This window comes from Falco rusticolus, chromosome 1 (assembly GCF_015220075.1).
Source record: "Falco rusticolus isolate bFalRus1 chromosome 1, bFalRus1.pri, whole genome shotgun sequence".
In the NCBI taxonomy this organism is placed as follows: domain Eukaryota; kingdom Metazoa; phylum Chordata; class Aves; order Falconiformes; family Falconidae; genus Falco; species Falco rusticolus.
In genome coordinates, this window is record NC_051187.1 from 94,424,685 (window position 1) to 94,450,534 (window position 25,850).

Below are 25,850 nucleotides of genomic sequence, written 5' to 3' on the forward strand. Positions count from 1 at the left end.
ACACTCCATGGTGACCGCTAGAAAAATGGTGGACCAGTAAACCTCAAGATTTAGGTAATCCATTTGATCCATTTTCAGCAACTCATACAGCAAAGTTAGAGTGTCTGGGATCAAGGCCATCACGATGAACAACGGCAAAACAATCCAGACTAAATATACAACGTGCACTGGACCCTTCATTAGTGGAAATGCACTCCATTATAGGCTGACTCTGGTTTTAGACTTTAGAGAAGCCAGGCACTCACTTATGAAACCACCTTTCTCCTGCCTTCCTGTTGTAGAACAATTTATTTTCTCTGAAACCATGCATTTCTTTCCGCTGCAGTGGCCTCACAGCACATTTATCTTCTTACGTCTGTAAGCTCTATGGGACAGGAACTCTTGATACTTGTCTCATGGAGGCTGTCAGCACTTAAAAATGAAAAGTAGTAATATTAACAGTAATGTTATACTCGGGTACAAAAGCTTGTTATACCTGCTGGCAGCAGCCAGTGCACACGGTAAGTGAGCTGCAGAGAGGATGTGACAGTCAGTCAGCATCATGGCCAGAGCGGCAGAGTAGCAAGAGATCCAGAACACAGACAGTTTAACCTCCCAGCCCTGGTGCACCGCGTCAATGGTGAACCATGAACTGGTGACTCCAGAGTTGAAATGTGCGAACTGTATTTCTGACACCATGCCTTGGAAAGTATTTGCCACAGGGTCTAATGAGCTGCTGGAATAAAAGCCCACATAACTGAAATTTTCTGGGGTGTATCAGAAGGAAAAAGGGGTTCTCAGTCTTCCTGGCAATTCATTGGGATCTACGTTTGGTTGGGGGTAGGACCCCAACTCTCTACAAAGCCCTCATCAGATCCTGTCCTGCAGTGTCCCTCCAGTTTCATGATGAATTGTTACTACTATGATCTGGTTGGCATTATAAAGTTAAGTAAGTCTCAGTGGCAGACCATCCTTACATTCAGTGAGGACCCATTCTAAAGCAAAATGGGGAGCCAGTGAAATAAATCAAGTCAAGATCAAACTAAACTATGCTAACACTTGCCCAGTTAGCAAAGGCATCATGATCAAGAGTATAATAAATGAATGAATGAATGACAAGTAACTCTCCAACTGAAAAGTATCTGTGGGCTCAGCCCATATTTTTCAAGCGTGACTGCTCAAAATTAAGACCCCAATCCACAAAAAAAAAGGCACTGAATCTCCAGTAACTGGAAAGGGGAAAAGAAGAAAAGGATGAGAAGAATATCACAGTACCTTTTCAAGTCAAGCCACCTTGATAAAGCTGTAAGTCTGGATAGGAATTCAGGAATCCATACAGGGAAATGCTAGCCCAGGCTTCTAGCTGCTCTGAAGCTACTGCAGAGAAGGTGCACACTGTGTGCAAGACTGAAGGGCCAGCCATTTAAACACGCCTCTGCTACACAGCGTGAGCACAGGCTTCTAAAACAAGCCTCCTCAGCATTCTGCCAGTATGTCTTCACATCTGCCAAAATACAAGCTGCCTGCACAATGAGAGAGCATTGCTTCACATATGGTTTTGACAGATTAAAATACGTGCGATTTTTTTCTCATTTCTTTTTCCTAGGTTTCCCACTTTTGTTGTCACATGGAGGCCAGTTCTAGATATTGAACCTATAATACTTGATGGCTTTTAGCTTAGTCATAACTCCCGTTCCCTTTCCAATATGCATCCTTTCTACAACTACCTCCTGAGATCGTAACGCGGTGCTTCTAATGAGGAAAAGCCACCTGCCCTGTGTAACACCTGAGCCATTAGTAACTGCCCAGTCTTTGGGGTATTCTTTTTAACAGTATCTGGAGGTACGTGGCCATGAATCAGTTCTGGCAGCATGAGAATGGTCTGGAAAGAAACTAAAAAACTCCCCAATGCAGAGAGCAAAGAAATCTAAATTTATGGGACTGTAGAAAGAGTTCAAGGAAAGAGAGGAGATTCTTGTGGCTGAACAATAAATGAGCTGAGTCCATCAAGAAAGGAGTAACACAGAAGAGACCCATAAGCCAAAAGGGGTAAGAAAAGGAGCAGAAAATGCTAGAAATAATACACGTTTTATCACTGACCTCATGCGATCAGGGCTTCCCCTTCTCTGCTGTCCCCTAACCCCTAACCCCTAATTATTTGCACAGGGAATACACTGGCATGATTCAATACAAATCTTTAAAGTGCTGATAAACTTTGGATACAGGAGTTAATAGGATTTCATCTACATTTCCTGCAGCTCTTACATAGGTGACCGGATTTTAAGTTTTTGCTATGCTCTGTTTATTGTTATTTATTTTTTAGTTCTGGTTTATGTATGTTTATTAATAAATGATTTCATTAATGAAGTTAATTAACATGACAATGCTCACTTTAGAAAGAAAATAAATTCAACCTTGGCTTTGAAACGCCTAACATTTTTTATGTAGGAAGTTATAATGCAGCATATCTGGAGTGTTTTCAGTTTCTTTTATTTCCTTTCTCTTTTTCTCTTGATTAGCTACTTGCCAAATATTTGTTTGTTTTAAACTAAATCCAATTTTCTACCTCCTCAGCAGGACTCATGTTTATTTATACTGGTAAGGTACAGTAATTGAGAAGTAGCAAGATACACCCATGACAGAGGTCTACTTGAATCCCTAATTTGTGTTAGATCTGAGAGAGAACAGTCAGTGTAAGTTATGATTGCTGGAAGGTAGTGTTCATCTCTAAGCATATGGAAGCCAGATATTTTAAAACAAACTGCAACAATTGACTTAAATATAGCCCTGTCTGAAGCCAAGCAGAATCATTCCGTTGCCTTCACTGAATTTCAGATCAGCACAGCAGAGCATGTTATAGCTCTAAATCTCATGCTTTTACAAAATACACCTATCACCCACACTTTGTAGATCGGGTACCTGAAGCAGAGAAAAGTTAAATGATTTGACAAAGCTTACTACGAATAACAGCAGCAGAGACAAAAATCAGAAAATAAAGGTGTCTATTCCCTCCCAGAACTTTTCATTGCTGTAGACTACACCAGTCTACTCCCAGTTCTATAGGTGTAAGTATTAGGAGAAATGCTGCCAAGTCTGAGACAAATCACCTTTTACTACAAAGTCCACTAAAGGCAGTGGAAAAGAAGATCTATTCATTTTGGTGAGGCCTGGACAGAGCACTAAAGCAAAATCTGGAAACGAAGATGAAATGTCCCAGTCTGCACCGGTTCATGCAAGAGCCAGAGCACAGCCAGAACAGCAGTGAAGGTAAAATTGAAATACACAGAAAACCAAGTGGGAAGTGTTAAGGTGAGCCACCAAACGGGCTTAGCAACTACAAGAGAAGTCCAGATTCATAGCAGCTCCCAACTTATCAAAACTATCGCACAGTTGTCAACAGTGAGCTAAAAAGGTGCAAAAGCTGCCTGTCTGTTGAATAGCCATTCTTCTGTCATACTGCTACAACAGCCAAGTGAGTTGCTCATCCCCACATGGGTATTTCCTTCACCTCAGGTGTTTCACACAGAACACTGATGAACAAAATAATTAAGTAATACATATTCATTACAAAAGGGCCAGTGTTAAGTCACATTTTTATATTGCATCATGTCTTCAGACTATTTATTTTGCTAAAAATAACTTAAAAATTAACCAAGTCATAGGCAGAGAAAAAAAAAATTAAACTCATGCTTTTGGATCCCAGTTTTGAATTCTGTTATCTGCACCCTCTGTATAGACAGTTACAGCTACTGTGAAAGTCCCGTGATGGGTATGTAAGCTGACTCCTTACATTGCTTATGTAAAAAAACCAGGAATATAGAAAAGGGACATTGATTATTGGCACTCTGGTAGGTGATATACAGTATAAAATGCAGGTTCACTGATAGATCTGTGTAGGAAATAGACTGGTTCACTTCTTAATTGTCTGAGATGAAAACCTTCTTCTAGTAAGCCCTTTGTATCTTTCACTATGAAAAACTTGAAGAGTTGCAATTTATAGAAACTGAAAAAATTAGAATTGTAATATAAAACCACAAATTGTTATGAAAACACATATTTGCCTAAAATTCTAAATACTAAGAAACACATGTAAGCAGTCTTTTGTTTTTAATTTTATAAAGAAATAAAAGTCTGAGATCTAGCTGTAGAAATCTATGAAAAGAAACAGAATCTTTCAAAATGAAAGTTATCTTCACAGTGCTTACAATTGCTTTCTGCCTCTGTCTCTCCCTTTGTTTGGCCCTTTCAGATTCCCGTTTTTCATACTCTTTGCGGTATTCTTCCCTCTTCAGCCTTTCATGCTGATATTCCTCATAGCTGTCATATCTAGGAAACATAACTTAGTCATTAAATCAAGCACCTGCATTTGTGAATGTAAAATTAGTAATACAATTTCTAGAATGCTTCATTATCTCTTGAGAACCAGCTGCAAAGCAAATCAAATGCAGGCGAAACACACTACCTGGGTCTGCGACTGTACGGTGATCTGGATCGTGATCTTGCACCTAAGGGAGAACTTCTGTATGCTCGGTGTCTACAGTGGCTGGACTCGTAATAGCAACAAGATCTGCAGGAAGAAACACATTCACCTCTGTCATTCAGTTTGAATCTACTTGCACCATTTTTTACCTCTTCCCCGAACTTACAATTTCTTCTAAGCTACCAGTGAGATTTTCCAGTGACAGTTTGCGATCTCCTAGTCAACTAAGGGACCTCAAGTGATTTTCCCCCATGCCCTTTTGTAACGTTCCTTATTGAAGCTAACACAGAGCAGAGAGTCAGCCACTGTCAACCTCATCTGATAGGGACCGCAGCTAGATTGGCACCAGGCAGCTCGCAGATAATGGGAAAGGTTAGTTGTGTACATCTCTCACCAATTGCTCTGCTGCAGGCTGACCTGACTGGACTCAGAAAGTGTAAGCTTGGCAAATTTAAAGGATAACGGCAACAAGTGTTTCTGTTGCAACCCCGTAACCTTCAGAGTTAATCAGCTCAGGGGCAATGGAATGAGTTGTACTGGATGAAGTTATTTCTTGGGGTTTTCTATCTTTCCTTTAAGCTGCTTCATGTTTTTGCTGTTTTCCGTTTTACTAACCATGACGATGACACATGAATTTGCTGTACCATACCTTGAAGAGGATCTACTACAGGGCGACCTTGATCTCGATCGGGAATATGGAGAACGGGAACAAGACCTGCGTTGAGGAAAGGACCTTGATCTAGAGCGTGTCCTTTGGGATCTTTGAGAAAATAAGGATTTGGGTGGAGACACTGAATCTCTGCATGGAGAGTTAAAAGAAGAGCAAGAAGGCGATACATCAAATAATGAATAGGCTTGTGTCCCATCCCAAGGGTAGCATAGTTTATCACTTTCATCTTCACTGTCATCAAAGAGACCATCCATTGCTAGTCCTGAATTTATAAACATAGGTAGTTTGGAGAATTGTTCGTTACTGTAATCACTGTCCCTTAGTTCTCTGGTCTTATCTGCTTCTTCATCAAAAACAGCTTGGCTGGGGTGACCAAAATGCTTATTCAGTTCAGCCCGAATTTCCTGGTCTTGGAGCTGTTTTCTGTTATTACCATGGGATCCCTGCTTACTTGTCTGTAAAGTCTCTTTCTTGAATACTGGTCTTGTTCTAAAGAAGAACAAATCTGACACTGCCACCCAGGTGAAGAATCCTTAAATTCTAGTTGTCTGGAGTCCTGAAGTTCCTGGGATATTTTAATGTGTATTTCCGATTTTGAATTCACAGATTGACAGTAGTCATGGTCACCAAACAGCCGCAAACTGGGCCGTTTTGTCTTTCTTTCCTCATGTCCACTGGACAGTACTGTAGTCTTGCTAAGCTGTGCATACAGCTCAGACTGTTCTGGACCCTTCTTGATTGGGTTATTTCCTTGAGAACTGTAAGACTCACTATAGCGGGGCTTTTTTGAAAGTGGTACAACAGTCTTGCATGATGACTTTGGCTTAGGTGAAGTCCTAAAAGGATTATCCTGGTTGGCTTTATGAGGAGGGGTCGTAGGTGGAGTTAGGCCTAAGGGGAAAAAAAAAGGAGGAACAGAGTATTTTTAAGCACACACACAACGTTTATAAAAAGCAGCTCATGTGCTTCTTTGAAAGAAATACAAAGCAAGACCCGTTCTATGTCACTTCAATTTAACACTACTAATATCAGGAATAAAGAGTATTTAGGGTGCAAGACACCGAAGGTCTGGTAACAACAACAGCAACAATACTAACGCACTGCCATTAATCTTCAGCATCGTTTCTGCCCCTCCCCTTCCTCCATGACATCTGCCTCTCTCTCTGTAGATTTTGATAGAAAAGATCAAGAGATAATAAAAACAAAGACTTTTGTTTAAAAATCAAAAAGACTTTGATATAAAAATCAAAAGTCTGGCACCGTCAAAAACACGAGGAAATTAGCAGACAAAAACCTGAATAAAAGCAAGCCCAAGAAAAATAAATGAGTGCCACCAAAGGAACCTCGGTAGGATGCAGAACTTCAATGCAAGGAAGTACAGCAACCCTACAACTCGACTGCAATGACTTTTTGTCTCCACAGTTCATTAACTTAGTAAACCATTGCTAATGTATGTATTATACATTCTTGTAGCATAACCTAATACTTTTGCCTGAAATGTGTTTCTGCAACTGAAACTCAAGTGAACAATAGGGCAACTGCCAACTGTACTGAACCACTGCATTTGGTACTAAGTATTAGCGAGAGTCACGAAGCGGGAGTCAAACGAAACAGGACAGTATTCTAAGATTAACACTAACTACCAGAATTGTTCACTTAACTGCAATAGATTCCTATCACTATGGTGAGACAAAATTGATTGGATGGACTACAGCCCATTCCAGCATGGGGAACTGAAGCAGCATCTTCCAATTATTTTTATAAGGTTAGACTATAACTCTTAATATTTTCTGTAGAAATCATAGAATTTCTTTAGACTTACAAAAGGATAACCAGGGACATCCAGGCACAGTAACAGCAAACATCAGCCACTGTTCAGGAAATAATTACTCTTCAGGAAGGTACTTAGTATGCTATGTTTGAAAAATTTGTTTCCATTCAGTGACCCCCCAGTGTAATTTATAAGTATATATGCTTAAAAATTAATAAATTAGATGGAGATTAGGGAGCTCTCCTAGATAATCCAGACCTTCCTTAAGCACTCCAGAGCCTGATGCTGCCCCAGATTTCTTCTAGTCCAAGCAATGAGCTTTCCATTACTTCCATAGCAAGAATTGAAAAGAGAGGGCAGACACACTTACAGGAAATGTGTATTTCACACATGAATACAGAGTTTTGTTTGTATTTTAACATGCAACAGAGCTCAGCAGATCAATGCAAATGGAACATGTTTTATAGTGTTTTGCTGTAAAGAACAAAAAGTGTCCATCAATGCATAGTGCTCCCTAAGGAGCATAAATGGAGGACTGGGAGTCCCATTGCATTAGCTGCAATGAATTTGTTCCAGAAAAAATAAGATAGGAGTACCAAGGCATGAATACTTGACATGAGAGAGAAGCTTGATTTTGTCTGAACGATTGGAAAAAATGGTTATGAGCTACAGGGGGCTATGTGAAAAACTTTACCTAATGCCACAAAAGTCAGGGAAACTGAGGCAAAGATAATGATACCTACTCTAGTTACCTCAATCTGAAAATAATAGTGAAAATGTTTTGCGCAAAGTCATCACTGTTAAACTATTTCCTTTAATTTGCGTCTGCAATTCTTTTCTTCCTTCCCAAAAATTCACTTGAGTCAGCAGTATGTGTTTCACAACCTTATCTACCTGCTCCCCAACAAGTATTTTGAATAGCAAATGAACTTTTGGCAAAATTAAGAGAACAGCCCTCTTCAAATTCTGTGGTAATAATTTCCAGGCTAAACTTCAGGCTCAGATTCAGCAGAGATGTCAGTAAGCAAAGACTGTTTTCTAGATAAAAAATTTTGTAACTGTCACTTTTACTCTAGAAATTACACAGCCCATGAGAAGCTTTGGTGGTAGTTACTGATTTTTTGGATGTAGTTGTTACGAAAGAATGTACCAGAAATACAACACACCACAATAAAAATGCATATTTAAGAATTTCAGGCAAAACCCCCCCCAGAGATATCCAGTATCAAAATAAAATACTGTTTCCATTTCCACTTTTTTCAAGCTAGCCCCAGCAGGAAGCAAGCTAAACACTGAGCACAATGATTCCCAGAAGCCTGAGAAGGAGTCCAACAATCTTTAGAGGAGGGGAAAAAAAAACCTACCAAAAAAACCCCCGTGCAAAAGTACAGACTGAGCTAAATTTACTGGCACTTCTTCTGCTGGCAGAACTGTGCTGGGGACAGCCTAAGAAAGGGCTTCCTCGTGGCATTTTGGCTTTTTTCCTGGTTTTCAGCAGAAGCAGGAAGTGCACAGGCAAGTAGAAACAGATAAAAGTTGGAAAATGTTCATTTAACTTTTGAACAAACCTCCACCGGGGGATGGAGGAGGGAGCAAAGTTTTGAATTCATGTCACCACTGCGGAGTCCACCTTCAGCATGTCCCATGACCAATCTCCAAACCATGAACTTTGAGAAAACCAGTTGGCTGCACACATGCTCATCTTCACACTAATCCCTGGTAATCTTCACTGAGGGCCATGATCCCACATCAACAGCGTTACAGTAATCTATAACCATTGGATTATTTCATACGTGCTGGTTTCTCCACCAATGTGTACATTTTAACGTTGACAGTACAAGGTATATTCTGTGCTCTCTCTTGAACTTAGCAGGTTTTGACAGATTTATGGAAGGACAGATGGCCATTACGGGCTGAAGGCTGACAAGAGGCAGTTCAGAGCATTGTTAACACACTTGCACAAACTCTCAGCAGGCACGCGCTGTGCAGAATGTAATTCAGACTATAGCTTTTTTATTGCTGCCTATTTTCTTTTGTCAAAAGAGCCTGCTGTGCACAGCAACAAATGGCTGCCATTACCCAGAATGTAATGGGTGTCAGACAAATCACGTAACACAAACAATCAAGAGTATGTAGGTCATATTTCAACAGAGCACAACCTTAGCAATATTTATGATTACTGCATTGAAATGTGCTCTATAATAAACAAGTACCTCTACATCACTCACACTATGTACTTCTGCACAGCAAATCTGTTAGAAGTGGTACATACTCTGCAATCATTCCCCTTAAACAGTCTTTTTTCTTTTTAAAGTAAAGCCAAGTATTTTTTCATGAATGCTATAAAACCATTTTCTTTGTAGGGACTTTTCTTTAATTGAATGGCTTCGGTAAATGGTACGTTTGCACTTTGCCTTGCTCTGTCTATATACTAAGAACTCACTCAGTGATCTTCGGTTTCAAAATAGCGTACATCAATTTGCCAGCACTGCTGCCGAAGCAGCACCACACTCCCCATGTCTGTGCAACAAGAGGTGTTTGCATGTGTGCCGTCTCTGCCACCTTGGCTGAGCGACTTCTTTCAAGAGAGAGTGAAACTACTTTTGATACATTCCAGAACTCCACTAAAAAAAACCCAAACCCTTAGTAACTCATTTAGCTCAGCTAGATTGATAAGCAGAAATTAGGGGAGTGCCTTTGCATAAAATGTGACATCTTGACTTTTTAGGACTGATTTGCAATGCTGTTTTACATAGACACAGATCTTCCTAAAACTCTACCGTTACCGTTTGCATTTAAATGTTTGATGACATTTGCTGTGCTTTGAGGGGGCTGAGAATTAGTGCCTTTTGGGGAACGCAGCTCTGGAACCTTTCTACATGTACATGGGCTTTGAGAGGCATTGAAAATGAATTCTTTTATACCTTTTAAGTTTAAAATGGATTGTCAAGGGAAACATTATTTAAGGCCACTTAAAACACTGAACACAAGATAAGAGCTCAATTCAGTAAAGAATCAGAAGAGCTTTTGTGTGGCACAAGATTGCAGAAGCCAGGAAAATATAATAAAATTAAATAGCCATCATATAATAAACAACTACAGGCTTGTTGAGTATTCAGTTTAATCCTGTTGTCAGTGCTGCAGAGAATAAACACAGACGCCTGAAAATATCAAATAATTTACTAGATTGTATTCCCTCTGGACAACTCTCTGCATCTCACATCTCATTTTATCAGAAATCATTCTGAGGTCAAACAAGTTCTTACATCACAGATTTTAAGTATTAGTTCTGACAACTAAGAGGTAACCCAGATCTAGAGGTGGGCAAATAGCAGGGTATAAGTATCCTCAAGGATGCTCATGAATTCCAAATCATTATTCAAGCTGATCGTGTTCATACAGCCTTTTCTGTCATCTTTTTGGAGGAATCAAATTTTGAACCCAAGAAAGACCGGTGAGGAGTTTTACACTTAGGTAAATTACCGGGATCTATGTGCAAATGAGAGACTTTCTACCAAGTTAGTTGTAGATAAGAGGGTGGAAATAACCTTCCAGTTACTGACTGAGCCTTAAGCGTGTAAACTCACTTCATGCGCTTACATGATGGCTTTGGCTATTTAGGAGTGAAGGTTTAAAAAGACACCGAGAGAACAGAGCGTGCTGAATTTCAAACATTTAGGAGCCATGCCATCTTATTTCTGGCATGTAGAAGTTCAGCAGAAAGTCTAAGACAATCACTGAAGCGCCCTCAATCACCAAGAGAAACAGCCACCTACAGAGGGTGAGTTATCTTCCTAGTGCCTGTGCCTGCAGGTGCCCCCTCAGCCTGACTGGTAACGAAGAGGAAAGAGGCCTTCCAGTGACACAGAAGCGTCCCATGTTCCTGGAAGACATTAGAGACACCCAAGCCCATGGCCTCTTAGCAAGGTGCTGGTAATGCTGCTAGCTGTGGAAACAAAGGCAGAAGGACCTCTTGCTAACCTTTTACACAGAATGAGACTCTCCTTACACAGAAATTTCATCCACTACGTTATCATCACCTAGGACTCCCTCCATATCATGATGTTCTGGTCCATTTTTCCTAGAATAGCACTAGAAATCAGCTGCAGGAGTTGGGATTTTAGATAGCAATGGACTTATCCCTCTATCACAGGCCACTTACTTAAAGTGCATGGCAAAGTGTTGTGTGGCTTGGAAACACTTCCAAATAAATATTTGTTCCTTGTAATTTGACAAATCAATGTTTTGACAGTTTTAGGGAGGACACAGTTACGATCACAACTACTAACAAATCCGTTGTAAAGCAAGATACAGCATCGGCAAGTGAATGGTTTCAGTTTGACTTTAGATACATGAATCCAAAATGTGAGTGTGACGAAGATTGATGGCTCATGTGGGAAATGCTTTTATTTATTTATTTATTTTCCTGCTCTATAGTTAATTCATCAGTGAGGGAACCAATGTTGTTTTCAGCAGAGAGATCAAGGGAGCTGCTATTTATATTAAAATACTTTGTGCTTCGATAGTGCGAGCAGCACTGCTAATGGTCTTTTCAATTCAGCAGTGAGATCAAGGCAACTCCTATTTAAATTATAATAAATAGTGCTTGTACAGTGCAAGCTGCCCTATATAAGGACAATGAGCAATGTGGTTATCTGGATATAATTTGGAGTTGCCAGGGTCTCACTAAAGAACTCCAAGGTATTATTAATCACTATTGCCACTATTTTTTTTCCACTTTTTTTTTTTTTTTTTTTTAACTGAAGCGGGTTCCGATTCTGCCATGATTTACTCACATATGCTGTAAGTTCTTCAGTACTCCAGGTTGTTTCTGTTATGTACCTGCCTGCTTCCAGCACAAACAAACTCACGACACAAGACACTACTACAATACAAATGAGTTAAAAAGACATGCACAATCAGTCATGTTGTTATAGATTTATATATATATATGAAAATAAAAATAAAATCTACGTGTATGTGAAGGCCGAGATTAATACAGCCGCCAAGTGATGAAATACAATCCCCTGAAACCTCCCCACCAGGCACTGTGAAGACCAGAGCAAGTACAACATAAAGTCCGAGATCCACCATCATGTACGCTGCTTGGTAACAGTGCCCCAACTCCCTGGCCACGCATGCTTCACCAACTCTTATTCTTCCTGATTATTATCAGTTTATTTTCTAGCTAGAACTAGACTCTACTTACTTTCAGAAGGAAAAATATCATGATTTCATAGTAGAAGGTTCATGTCCACATATTTGTCCAGTTGTGCTGTTTCACAGCTTCTGATGCATTTTTTAATGCACTAGTTCTCCTGGTTATATTGCCTAAGACAACTACAGAGTTGTTTTGTGTCCTCTGTGCACAGCTGATGGAGTGGAATAAATTTGGTAATACCAAGGCCATTCCTGTTGCCATTATGGAGGCAACACTAGAGGACCATCCAGGGGTCAGACTGACTACCCGTTTCTGTCTAGTCAGCTAATGGGAAGAGCAGGCTGCTGACTTTCTGGCTGGGATAAAACACTGTTCCCTTCAGTGATTTCAACGGCTGCTTGTACCACTCTGCTGTAGTCACCTCATCTACCCCTTTCTGTTGGCAGCACTAAGCACTGACTTACCAGTGTGCTTACAAATGGGCACCCTCATACAGATCTGCTCTCCAGTAACGATAAAAGAGGCTTCTCCGTGCTGCAGGCCTGCTGGCACTGAACAGGATTATCCTGCTGCACAGACTGAATTTTGCCGTGTTTGTTCTGGTTTTTCAAGCAGGTGCATTGGAAGGTGCATCCTTTTGTCATGAGAAGAATTATAAAGATTGCAGGTTTTCAGGGTGTGTCAGAGAAAAGGGTGCGTGTTTTAATGCTGAACTAATGAAGAAGTTTCTGAAAAAAGTGAAATGATGGTTGTAGGGAGGTGAAAGTCCAAAGTACACACACTTGAGCATGCCCTTGTGTAAAGCTGCCACTGGGTTTAGGGGCGGCAAGCTGATTTATGGTACTGGAAGACATACTTTGCAATGCCCCCCAAAACACTAGAGATCACATAATTTACAATCCGCTGTTACCCCGAGAGAAACACATGCCAAGTACATCTCTTGTTTTTCAGTATTACACAATGGAGAAAGAAAACAGTCTTGGCAATAGCTCAGGTGGAGCTCAACGTGTGCTCTTGTGCTCAGTTCTGGACACTTCAGGAAAACAGAGGCAAAACAGAGTTCAGAGGAAAGCAATAAACCAGATCTGAGTCTGAAGGAATTGACTTTAGCGGAAAGAAGAGCAGACAAATTAAATGAGTGCAATGGGTGATGCATGAACTAAACCAACACTTGATAAAAAAAATCTACAAATCTTTAAAAGGTACAACCACCGGGGATCTGGACGGAGGAGGAGGAGGATAAAGGGAGGTTGTGTGAAGTGTGCTAACAGAAGAAATAAAGAGAAAGCAAGAATATAAAACGAACACCAATTTTAAAAATTACCTCTAAGCTATGGAATAGTTTTTCAGTGGTAGAGGAGAAAGCTGTTATTTGTGACATATTAATCTAGAATTGACAAAGCACTGAAACATGCAGTCACGTACAGCCCTAGACCGGCCTGGAGACAGACTAGATGACATAACTTTTCCATCTGTAACATCTATTACACTGTGCTGTGGGGTTTGTCTTTGAAAGATGGTGCTCAGCAGTACACAAATCTGTGGGGAAATGGGGAAGTATAACAGATAAATGGTTTCATTCATATTTTCCCAGAAATTATGCTTTCTTGTGTAGGTTTGGAGCCATATTTTCAAACACATTCCTTCTCAGGTAACTGGATAAAAAGTCAATGCTAAACTGCACTGAAGTTAACCTGCTGGAGACCTCTGTGAGACCTTGGTGCACATGTGGTATATTAAAATGAACAAACACACACACAAGCCATGCTTAAAGGAAGAACCAGCACTCCCCATTTCTCACCTGCAGTTCCAGAGAGTTCCACACTTAAGGTTTGTTCAATAGTCTTGTTCTCAAATGGGGAACCCTTGGGATCACTGGAAGACAGGGCACATTTATAAAAACAAGCTGAAATGGAGTTGCTGTAGCCAAAATCTATTGAACCCCCCTCCCTTTTATAAATGTTTGCACTTTTTAGTACTTACTTTGGTGACTCGGGCGTCAAAGGAAGTGATAAACTTGTTGGTTTGGCTAAAGGGGAAAAGAAAACAATTACAGAATATTTAAACACTGCATAACATATACTAAAAACATTTTTTATTTTGGTGCTGGAACCCCATGTTAGCCAGTTAGGGCTGAGCTCTGATAGTTCAATAGCCGTTTCAGTGTATCTTCAATAGATAAATAAGGAGACTCATCCTGATTCCTTATTACTGGTACCAAAAGGGCACCTAAATTTCAACAATGATTTACATCAATTACTGTACCTCTGAAATACAGTATACAACCCAAATGCCAAGAACCTTTCAGAAAACTGGTACATGTTCAAAATCAATGGAGAACTCTACAGGATTCTCTGTGAAAATGTTATTTCTCTTAGAGTTAATTTAGACTACAGTTCACGTTTTATTTGGAAACAGAAGCAGCAGAGTAACTACAAAGTAACAGAACGTTATGAATATTCAGTTAATTTTACTTCTACAATATACAATTTTATATGTAGCACTGAGAATAGGTTGTTTCTACGAGGCCACAGTCCAACCAGTTATAGTCCAAATTTCTGCAAATTATCCTGTAAACTATGACAAGCCATGGACAAAGTCACAGATGGTAAAAATGGAGTTGAAATTCTCAGCACCACAATCCCAACATACACAAAAAACAAAGCTCTAGCTATAAAACTACAAGTCTTTGTAGCTTTTATTCACGCAAACTTGCTTTTTCCCAAAGCAAGCCAAGAACTAGGATACTGTAATACAACTAAGGTTCTTTTAATTGCCAGTAAAATGTTTAAAAATTAAAAATAATATTACTTGCAAATTTTACTTTTCAGAAGTTAGATTGATGTTTAAACGCAGAGAGCATTGTACCAAGAACAACAGCAGGGGATCTCTTCTGCAGATTAATTACTTAAGACAAAATGTTCCCCTTGAACACTCCTGCACTGCAGATCTTTTGTCCAGAGTGTCACTACTGCATATTTCGTATTCATTCCAGGCTTGGAGCTCCCATCAACATTAAAGGATTTTATATGCAAATTGATTACTTTTATAAGCTCTAGAGCATTACCGAAGTAATATTACTTTTAAAAAAAAATTAACTCAATTCTCAAGAGCTGCATATTGTTTCGCCTCCTCTCCATATGAAAGTTAGAATTGGAAGCTCAGGTGTTCACCTCGGGTTCACCTTCCTCAGAAGTCACCGTCGGAGTGAGGAGATGCACCTCAAAGGGTTATTTGTCTGATCCAGCACTGCCGCTGATTTGCGCATAAACCAGGTGCGGTGAGACCGAAGGTAACCTGACATATCTTTGTGTGTATTATACATATATCTAGGTATACTGTTTGCCAGTGGCTACCTAGAGGTAAAACTGGCTTTAAAAGACCCTGGACCTTACAGTAAGGCTCTGGAATAAAATTTTATGCAGAGGCTTCCACTTTTTTTTTTTTTTTTTTTTTTTTTTTAAGGATAAAAATCTATATGCTCTTAACCAATTTAGGCTTTCTAAGGAAGCTGAATGTGTAAGAGCTATTTAAGCCTCTAAAAAGTCTCATTCTAGCTCTCATTAGTCCCACAGAATAGTCCCACATAAGAATGTATATATAAAATTCTGAAGCACTGAGGCACACTGCAAATCTGCCAGACATGGGCACAGAACCAAGGTGCTATCTCACACCCGTACGTATTCATTTTAGGCAGATATCACTGAGCTCTCCCACTGAGAAATTCGCATACCAAAACACCCATCAGTTTTCTTATTGCTAGGCAAGGGCTTGACCAAACAGTATTCCTGCGAAGGATTTTGTCTCACATACAGCTATTGGAAGTGTAAATATTTAGCCAAGACACTATGATTTTCCATGGTGCCTGTTTATTAGAGTTTTAAGGTCTACTGTGGTGTGTTTTTTTCTTATTAAAAAGGGTTCACATGAAGTTGCTTGTCCCTGTAAATTGAAAACATTCAGGTTCAAAAGAACCAAGTTTCCTCACAGGCAAATTTCAGTGCAAAACCACAGATGATCTTTGGCATGAATGGGTTTATGGACAGTCCCATGGGTTTGCAATATGTTTGCAACAGTAACCCTAAAGGAAAATACCATTTGACTAATCCTTTGTGAGCTCTCCTTAACTTTGAAAGAAAGTATTAGATCCTGATTATTTTTTAAAACAGATGGAGCCAATTTTCTTGTACTTCTTATTAAATGTATGAACAAATGTCTGCAGGTCTGCAAATATCAGTTAAATCTGCAAGGTTGATTCTGCATGAATTGACTGTCCAAGCTGAAAGCATTATATTCCTGTATTTGTATTATATGCAAATCCATTGATATTGAAGTCATATATTGGTGTATGAGGCAAATTTGATGAAAAAACATTTCAGAAGTCTGTAAATTAAACTGCAGGAATTAAAGAAGAGAGTAATTTCTCCCTGCCTGAAATTTCAACTGCAACACCACTGAAGTCACAGTCATCTGCTAAACACTGGTAAGTTAGCTTTACGTCCCTTTGGACTTTCCTAACCTCTCCTTCTGTGCCCTGCTTTTTTGCACAGAATCTACACAATTGCCTCAGCTGGCGGCAAAATGCAGCTCTGATCCGAATAGGAAGATTTTATAATCTGTATTTATGTGTGTGCAAATGAACCTAAGTCTGTATAGAACAAGCATGTGCATACAGCATGTATACATGATATACCTTATCATGTATCACCTTAACACCCAACAGTGTTAATAAAGCCCCCTGTAACTTCTGGCAGGTCTACATATCAGTACCATTGCAGTAAGAGACCCAAGTTTTACAAGCGCACATTCAATCTGGATTTTTTTGTGAAGCAGGCTGCTGAAGCCATCCAGCCATCCAGAAAGAGTGGCAGCTGACATCCAAGAAGCTCTAGGGGCAGCCGGATTTCTTTCTTACAAGAGACATTGTTCAGAGACTCTGAGACCATAATGGGGAAAACTATACTTAGGATGTCAGAATGTATAGCAGCAAGAAGGGTATTTAGCGGTGGGAAGGGAAGATTATTTTTGTTAAATTTGCTTATACTTCCTAGTGAAGAGTGAAAAATTAGATCTGATGGGGGCTGAAAATGCAGGGAAGGGGGAGTGGAAAAGAAAAAAAACCCACATATACAGTTTACAGTTGTTGCTTCAAAAATACCAGAACACCACATTTAGGGTCACATCCTGATCTCTGTTGCAGCCAGATAACTTCCATTGACTTAAGCAGAGCCATCCAGGATACGCACTATGTGTGACTGAGATAGGCACCTGGCCTGCTAGATGCCAGGCCAATGTACATACATAGATGTATTTTAAAGTAACAGGAACTTTGAAAAAAGCTCCCTTTGGGCTCATAAGCTTTTACAGCTTTCCTTTATGTTGGAAAAACAGGCAGGGGAAGAGAGGGACAGAAAGTGAGGGGGGGGGGCTTTAAGCTCTTGCATTTCTGTCACAGAAGGTACTTGTAATATAGACCAGTTCTTTATGCATTGGGGGATACTAAAAGTCAACACAAGTGTTTAGTTTTGGCCATAAAGAATCTAAAAAGAGAGAGAAAGATCAGGATGGCAGCTAAACTTTCAACTATTTACAAAACAAAATTACAAACCAGCATCCCAGCTTTAACAGGAATGACACATTTATTGCTTTCTCTGTAGCAGTGAGAGCACTATTTATTGTCTCTTAAGGACTATGTGGCAGGTTAACAATGCCTTCAGTTTTACGCTAGCAAAAAAGAAAGAAGCTCACTAATGAACTGGCCTGCCCAGCTTATTTAAGGGAATAATGATTTCTTAGTGGTACAGTACTCTGTGAATAAGTATCTCCAGCTAGCTTGGTATATTAACATGTGGAATTTGTTAAACATATTTTTCCCCGAGATTCTTTTTCTGAGGCTTGGGGCAACAGAGACAGGATTAAATTTTTTAAAAAGCTAAATCTAGCTAACTAATTCTAACTTCATTATTCTCCCTACACAGAAAAGATGCTGGATTTACAACAGTAATCCACAGAACAGAGGAGGTATCAAGGTATCACAGCTGCAGTATTTCAGCTTCCCTGTGTTACTGCTGGTACCAAAGCTGTGTTCTGCGGTCGCACACCTACCTTGCAGATGATTTGTCTGAGACTGCAGATGGAGCTTCCTTTTGGAGGTGCATTTCTCTTTGCTGCTGTTCCTGTTCTCTGCTGGTTTGGTCTGAGGAGGGTCATCATTTGTAGTCAGATACTTGAGAAGTTCAGAGCAGGGACGTCTTTGAGGCTTTTGCTGTTGACAAATGCTCTTCGCTTTATTGCTCCATGAATTCTCAGCCTTAAAATCAGGGTGTAATAAAATAAAATAAAATAAAACAAAATAAAGCTAAAATTAGTGAGCTGAACCTTATCAGAATGGATACAGGTTTTCTGAAGAGATGAGATTTTCAATGAAGTGTTCAGTCTAAGTGTACTAGATCTATGAGCTGTGAATAATTGTTTGCAGAACAAGGAAAGAAAATTACATTTAAAATTCCTAAATTACATTTATGCAGCTTTTTATTTCATTTCTCCTACATTTCAATGTTCTCACTCAGCAACATGTAACTAACAAGACCCTACAGCGCCTTTACTGTGAACAGAAATATAAGCTGGTTTAAACCTTAATTTGCTGCTGATTGCTTGAGCCCAGTATTCACAACTCTCTTAAGTACCCCTAAACGCTCCGTTTTCAGTTACAGTGAACGGCAAGACAAACATTGTTTAATACTGTCTGCTAACAGAATTATGCCAGAGCCCCCATTCTATCCAATTAATGGCTAATATACAACTTTTGCCAAGAACCCAGTGTCATTTTTCTTAGCTCAGACAGCTGGTAAAATGACAGTCCTGCATCCTGGAGTCACTCACAAACAACACCAGCCCATCAGCAAATTTTATTGGACCCCCTACTACTCTGTGTATCAATAAAGTAAGCGAGAGCAACAGACGGTGGGACTGCAACTGAACTCTGCCAAGAAAAAAGCACAAATTAAATATTCAGAGCATAAAGGAGCTCAGGTGATTTTCTGAACTCAGTCTATAATCTGTTTTTTAAAAAAAAAAAAGTTGCAAGATAGCAGGCAGATTAACACAACACATACAGATCCACTGCTTGCTTGGTTGCTGAAACCATAAAAGATCTTGTTACAATTTTTCTTTTTTTTACTTATTACAAAGATGAAGTTTGTACCTTAACAACCACAGGGCTTGTTCTGATCCTGTGATTAGTGTTTGCATGGTTCTGTGTGCTGAGACCACTGCATTCATTGTAATTCAGCTGAGTGTTGGCTGGAGCCAGCAAGAGCTTCTTAAGCTACAAACATACCAGGGGAAGGGAGATGGAAGGAAAAGAGTAAAGTTATGCATCTTTATGGATTAAAATGACTTATCTACATTTTTGCATAGTTACATAAAGTTAGCTACATCAATTTCAGCAAGAAAAGTATAATAAAACAGAAAGAAGAGGTCGATACTCCCCAGAGCAAACAGATTTCATTTTCTTCTGGCTTGGCAGTGTATTCTGTTCCCTTTACTGCAGTATACTGCAGGACAAGCAGAAATGACAGGGGTCTTGGATTTCTGAATCCATGGGACATGAAATTTGTGGCGATCTGTTTGACAGAAGAGGCCTCTGAACTAAACAGAGCTGTTAAAGTTAACAGACTAATGGATACAGTGTCAAGATGCGGGTATCTGGCTCTGCTCCTGTTGAAGCCAGTGATAAGGGGCTTTCAGCAGAAACAGAATCACATCTTAGAATGGTTTTACTGAGAAAAATGCATAAAAGGTTTCACCCACATCCTCACCCAAGGTTCAGTCTTGTCCTAATTAGCACGAAGATGGTGCTTACTGGTCAATGTTAAAGGCACAAAATTAGCCTCATATCCCACCACACTCAATGGGCCTTTCTTATAATCACCAAAAGTGACAGATATCTAAATATACTTACAAAAAGAGCCCTGAGAAATGAAATATGAATTTAAAACCATTACCCTGACTTATTTGTATGGAATGATAAGCAAAAGTGTCATCCACTAGCACAAGAATCTCAAGAACAATCTCTTCAACACACTTTTTAATAAATCGGCTTATTAGTCATCCTATTGGTTGCGTTTTTCCCCCCCACTTAATTTTCAGTTCTTTACTTAGTTTTCCTTTCTAGTCTAAATGAAAAGTCCAGACCTTACTGTGACTACATCATACCCATGCAGCGGGTAGCCAGAGGCACATCCAATTCCTGTTAAACAGTAGGAAGGGTTCTTACTAGAGACGGCTCTTCTGCCTCCTGAGTTGGAGGGGTGCCGTCGGGCACTGGGGAAGGGCTAGCGGCATTTTCGTTGGTCACATCTCCATCTGTCAGCGCATCAAATGAAGGCAATCCATCCTCATCCACAGGGATGCTGTCCAGTGTTTCAGTGAGAACGGCTAGCAAGTTTGCCTCACTCTCTTCATCTATCTTCTGTGGGAGGGGACAAAGCAAAAAGTGGAACCAGGTAAGAAGAGAAAAGGAACAAAATGATGCCTCTGTATGCGAAAAAGCAGTCCAAACATAGTTACAGCAGCCCTTGAAACAGTAACCTGCAAGAGAATCTCAGATGTACCCAAGTGCAATAAAACAATCCATGATTCTCTGCAGTGAAATCTCTGTGCACTTGCAGCGTATTGCTCTAGTTTACTTTTCTTCCACATTTTTTTTTAATCAAGTGTTAACAACGATAAGTAATCACATAGGAATTGTATTACAGGATGTGCCTAAGATGCTGACACCTAATGAGGGTGTCAGACCAGGCTGTCTCTTTCTTTCCCTTTTCAACACTGAACACCACCTAATTGACCTGACAAAACTACAAGACTCAGAGAATAAGACAGCTAATCAGAAGAGCAATACGAATCACCAGTGAAATCTGGAAAACCTTGCTCACCTACGCAGCCCGCTGTAAGCAAGGAAGGGTTTCCCTCCCATATTTCTGGAAAACCTTGCTCCAAACCCAAATGAACAACTCGTCATTCCTGAGCATTTTGGCGTAAGACTAGCCATCAGGACTCATACTGTAAATGGCAGGCTCTTTGGGTTTCTTTTAAATAAATGTATTAGGTAGATTGCCTTTGAAGTTGTCCTTTCGAGCTATGTCGTTTGAGTGCTCAACACGACTATTGTATACGCATTTATCTAATTCAAACCGCAATTATAAAAAGTAGATTAATTCCTAATCAGATGTGGCTGTAATGTTAATTTATATTAGATATCTTATTTCAGCAACAAGACTTCTTTTTGTCAAATTGAGTAAATTTAAATGCCTTACGATTTTTTAATGAAATATAGTCCCTACTGTATATTAAGGTACAGATTTTTTTGGAGTACTGAGAGTTCTGAGGAATAGAATTATGTAAAAATCATTATATTTATTTTTCAGAAAGATTGGAAATTGATCTTGACAGATCAATTATCTAGGATTCCTAGGCTGATCCTAGTGCTATTAAAGTAAATGAAAAGCCCTTCACTGATTCTAGGGATATCAAATTGGAGTTTTTCCACCAGCTTCACAGTGGCTCATCACGCTGCAGGCTCACACTGTGAAGAGATATCAGCTAAGTTCAAACCTCACAATTTAGAAGGGAACCAGCAAGGAATACACCAGTAAGACAAACAAACAAACAAAAAAGAAGTTTAAAGAGTCAACAACAAAACACTGCCAGTTACACCTCACAAAAAAAAACCCACAAAACACCATAAAACCAAGCGAATCTGGGCATCCCCTTAGCATGACTTTTTTCAGTAATAACTTTTACCTACCAGAATTCGAACAGAGATGCTCATAAACCACACAGATAATTGCTCCTGCCAGGCCTCTCTGCCAAATCACACCTCACAGCTTCTTACAGAAAAACTGTCTGCGAGCTAGGAAGCTACAGCAGAGCGTAAACTGTTCTGGTGCTTACAGCATCATCCCCAAGAAACAAACACTCAGGCAAAGCTAATGCTAAGGAGAAGCATTTACTTAAAAGGCCAAAAGGGGCTTAGCCACTGAGAAAACGAGTCTAAGTTCTGGTACCTGGTGATTTCCACCACACCAAGCAGACACGCGCACAGTGCCATGATAACTCAGTGTGCAGAGGAGAGAAATAAGCAGAGGGGAGCCACATCATGAATAAAACCATGCTCCAAATCCAGCTTTTCACAGCCAGTTATTGAGAGGAAAACAGGAAAATTACAGGTCACTTGTAGAAAAGTACAAAAAAGCATTATTGGGCAAAAAAAAAAAGCACTTTGCAATGTAACAAAGCACGAACTTTTTTTTCAAATGGCATTTCAAGCCCCTTGTGGGTGTTAGGATAAATAGTGGCGAGAGCTAGCCCTCAGCCCCAGGGTGGTCATGGTGGAGTCTGGCTGCCTGACCCCCAGCCACATACCAGGAACTCTTCCAGCAGGTCTAGCTGGTAGGGTGCACCACTGAGCCTTGCAGCTTACAAAGCTGACAAGAAAGCTGGAAGTGTTAGTATTTCTAATGGGGAATGCCTTCTTTAATAATAGCATGCCAGAAGAAACCCTGATATTTGCTGTTAGCTGCTCAGCTCTTGTGCTTTAAACAGACATTCAAGTGCGCTGACATTCAGGAAGAGAAAGTTGAGTGGACACCGGTCCTCATCACAGCAATTTCAATTAGTTTTGTACAAGTTTCAACATTCAAACACCCCAGAGAAAGCAGAGGATGTGACAAAGAGGACTCTGTTAAACAATTAATGTCACTTTCCATTATTGCTTCAGTCCCAATTTACAGAGCAAATAAATCAAAGTCACCACAGATGAAGCACACTAGCTGGCTAACACATGTCTATTCACAAACGACATGGCAGCAGGAACACATTAGTCAAGAAAATGACATTGCTAGATAACCTTTTAAAGGTTTAACTATGCTATTGCTCATAATTGTCCTAAATTACTGTTTATAAAGAAACACAATTATTAGATACAGCAGAAATGGTGCTGAGGGGAGATGTGGAGGGAGGGATGGTCGGGTACATCAACGTCGCAGCAATAATCACTGAAGCAGCAGCTTTCTGCTTTGCTATTGCAACCTGAGTCTTGGTGTTGACAGCACTGGGGAGAAGCAACGCCATGGCCAAATGCAGAGTTTCACGGTTTCAGCACTGTCACCGCAGAAGTTCACATTTCAGACTAGCATCCAACCTGCTCATTGCACAGGCTCGGTGAATCAGGAGGAGCTAAGCACCTTCAGTCTCCGCCGAGGTCAGAAGGATGCGCCATGTGCTCTCCGCAACTCAATCTACTGTGTCCCTAACTTCCAAGCAGGTCACATTGAAAGGGTTTGCTTCTATCTAAAGGTGTGGAGATCCTAAGTATTTAGACCACCTAAATGAACTACAGTGTGTAAGAAAAAGGGATAGAGGATAGTCTCAAACGTAAAGCCATACAGCAAATACATGCAATTATTAAACACTTACAAAAACAATTCGTAATGACTGCATCTTGCTTACTAACAGGTCTTCTTAATGCAGAAGCAGTTACGCGTCACTTCCTGGCCACACTGAATGAACTTCTTAACATCCTTGTTTTTTAGTTTAACATCAAGACATCAGGGCCAGAGGGCTTTTTTTGACGCCTGTACATTTTCAACCAGCTGAAGGAGGCAAGGAACCCAAGTATGTCACTGAACACATACGCTCCCACAATTCTGACAGCAAAAATTTCTAGCGTATCCAGAATTGCATTAGCTTTGAAAGGAAATAAGATTTGGCATTGGTGTCACTGTGCATGGGAAAACACACCAGGGAAAGCTGACTCGTGCTGTGAACTACCAGAACACCAACCAATCCTCAGAAATGAGTGCTCTAGGATCCTAAAGACCATGATAAGTTTCTAACTATGCTCTTCTCTGCTTTTACATGTTTTGCTCTAATGCTTTAATATTTCTACAGCACTAAAAATAATTCTCTGTCTGCAAACACTTTATTAGTTGTGTAACAATCTTATTCTAATTGGGTTTCTGCCTTCAGTAAAATATCTCCAGAGGTATTCTCTCTTTGGCCAGTGAAAAGCTATATGAAATGAGTTGATAATTTACCCACACAAAGGTATTTAAATCCTCTACCCCTGATGATTCTTTCTCTTTTGCTTGTTCTGCCTATTGATGGAGCCAGGTTCACCTCGTGTTTAGCATTTTATGTCTGTAATACCTGTTACTTGTCAGCAATCCCATTACAGAGGTCAAAGACTGAGCTGTAATGGAGATTCAGGCACCTTGTCTTTCACACGCGTTCCTTTAGGGTGCATACATTGAGCAATGTTGTGATTTTACCATGGAATTTGCTCCCTTTAAAAGTCATGCCAAATTTTGAAATCACCTTTATTACTGTCACCAATCCCTTCTTGAAAACCTTGCAGATAGCGTGCAGATGTCCTGACTTGGGACTCTCTTGCGGCTCTCCCACAGTCAGCATGGGTATGCTGATTCACTACGGCAAAGTGTCAAGCCCATCATTCAGAAAATGTTTTCCAAACCTTAATAGCATCGCTGATGCCTTCCCTCTGGTTGATTCCCTTCTGCCTTTCATTTGCAATTAATACATGCACAGCTTTTGCTTACTGTATCTCTAGGAGTGAAATCAGCTAATGAATGATGATGCTTTAAACTTTCTTTACTGATAATTTGAACAGTGCAGGGCCCTGTTGTGATTCATACTGAAAGATTCGGGTCTGACTGCAGTATTAATCCACAGCCCCACGAAACTGGTAGCAGTGGCAGCTTGCCACATCTTTGTAAAAAGCCCAGGAAACTTTGGGACAGATCCACAGCTGGTAGAAGCTGTCACCGCTCCAGCAGCCCAGCTTGGTAAGCAATTCAGAGCAGCCAGGTGTACACCTGAACTCACGAGGGATCACCATTTTCACATATTGACTCATTTCTCCTCAGTAGCCTAAGAGCTATTCATAGCACAATTAGCAAGAAAATAAAAGATTTTCCTCTAGCTGAAAATATCTGAGTGATCTAAAAATACTAATACATTATGGCACTACTTTCAAAAGCACAAGAATGACTTGTAAGCACATCTGGGACTTCCAACAGGATTTAATTCCTTAATGATACATTTTGGAATAAAAACATTCTTAAGATTCATACCACTAGGAGAAATGAGGGGTACAGATCTGCCCCTTTTTGCACACAGGGATGCAGAGGCACCTGCTCACCAACACCACCCCAGCCCTGAGCACCTCCTGCCAACAGACACACAGTAGGGGCAGATGGCAGCTCAGCCCTGGCCCCACAAACCAAGCTTTGCCACCTCAGGACAAGGAGCCACAGGCTGGGCAGAAGCACAGGGAAGGCAGGAGGAAGGAAGGAACCAGGATACAGGCTGGTCTTCCTGCTCCTGCCAGTGAAAAATGAGAGCTGAGGTCAGGGATGGTGAAAGGGAAGAATTACAGCCCCAATTTTCCCTCTTCTGGAGCAGAAGGAGCCGCCTGCCACGGCACTGGCACAGACAGTGCTGTCATGGTGATTTTGCTGCCTTCTCAATGTGCTGTCCAAGGCAAGTTCCTCCTTCTCCTCAACTTAGTGCTGGTTGTAACTGGCAGTATTTTCTCCCAGGGCCAAAGAGGAATCAGTGGTTCAAGTGGAGAACCACTTGTTCTACTCTACCTGCTCACAACCCATCCCATTATGTATTTTGAGAAGCATTTCAGCCTTTATTTTACTGTTCAACTGCTTTGCAAATCCTTAGGCGTCCTGGGCTGTCTTACAATAAAAATCCACAT

General features: G+C 40.3%; 1 protein-coding gene across 1 annotated transcript in view; it reads right to left on the minus strand.

Annotated features, from left to right (window-relative positions):
* The window catches only part of PPARGC1A (PPARG coactivator 1 alpha), a 373,145-nt gene that overhangs the window by 11,924 nt on the left and 335,371 nt on the right, over window positions 1-25,850 (minus strand). Inside the window, 9 exon segments of the mRNA XM_037390465.1 lie at window positions 4,185-4,305; window positions 4,442-4,546; window positions 5,109-5,607; window positions 5,610-6,020; window positions 13,863-13,936; window positions 14,045-14,090; window positions 18,167-18,371; window positions 19,266-19,388; window positions 20,340-20,534. Coding sequence (XP_037246362.1) covers window positions 4,185-4,305; window positions 4,442-4,546; window positions 5,109-5,607; window positions 5,610-6,020; window positions 13,863-13,936; window positions 14,045-14,090; window positions 18,167-18,371; window positions 19,266-19,388; window positions 20,340-20,534 — 1,779 coding nt within the window.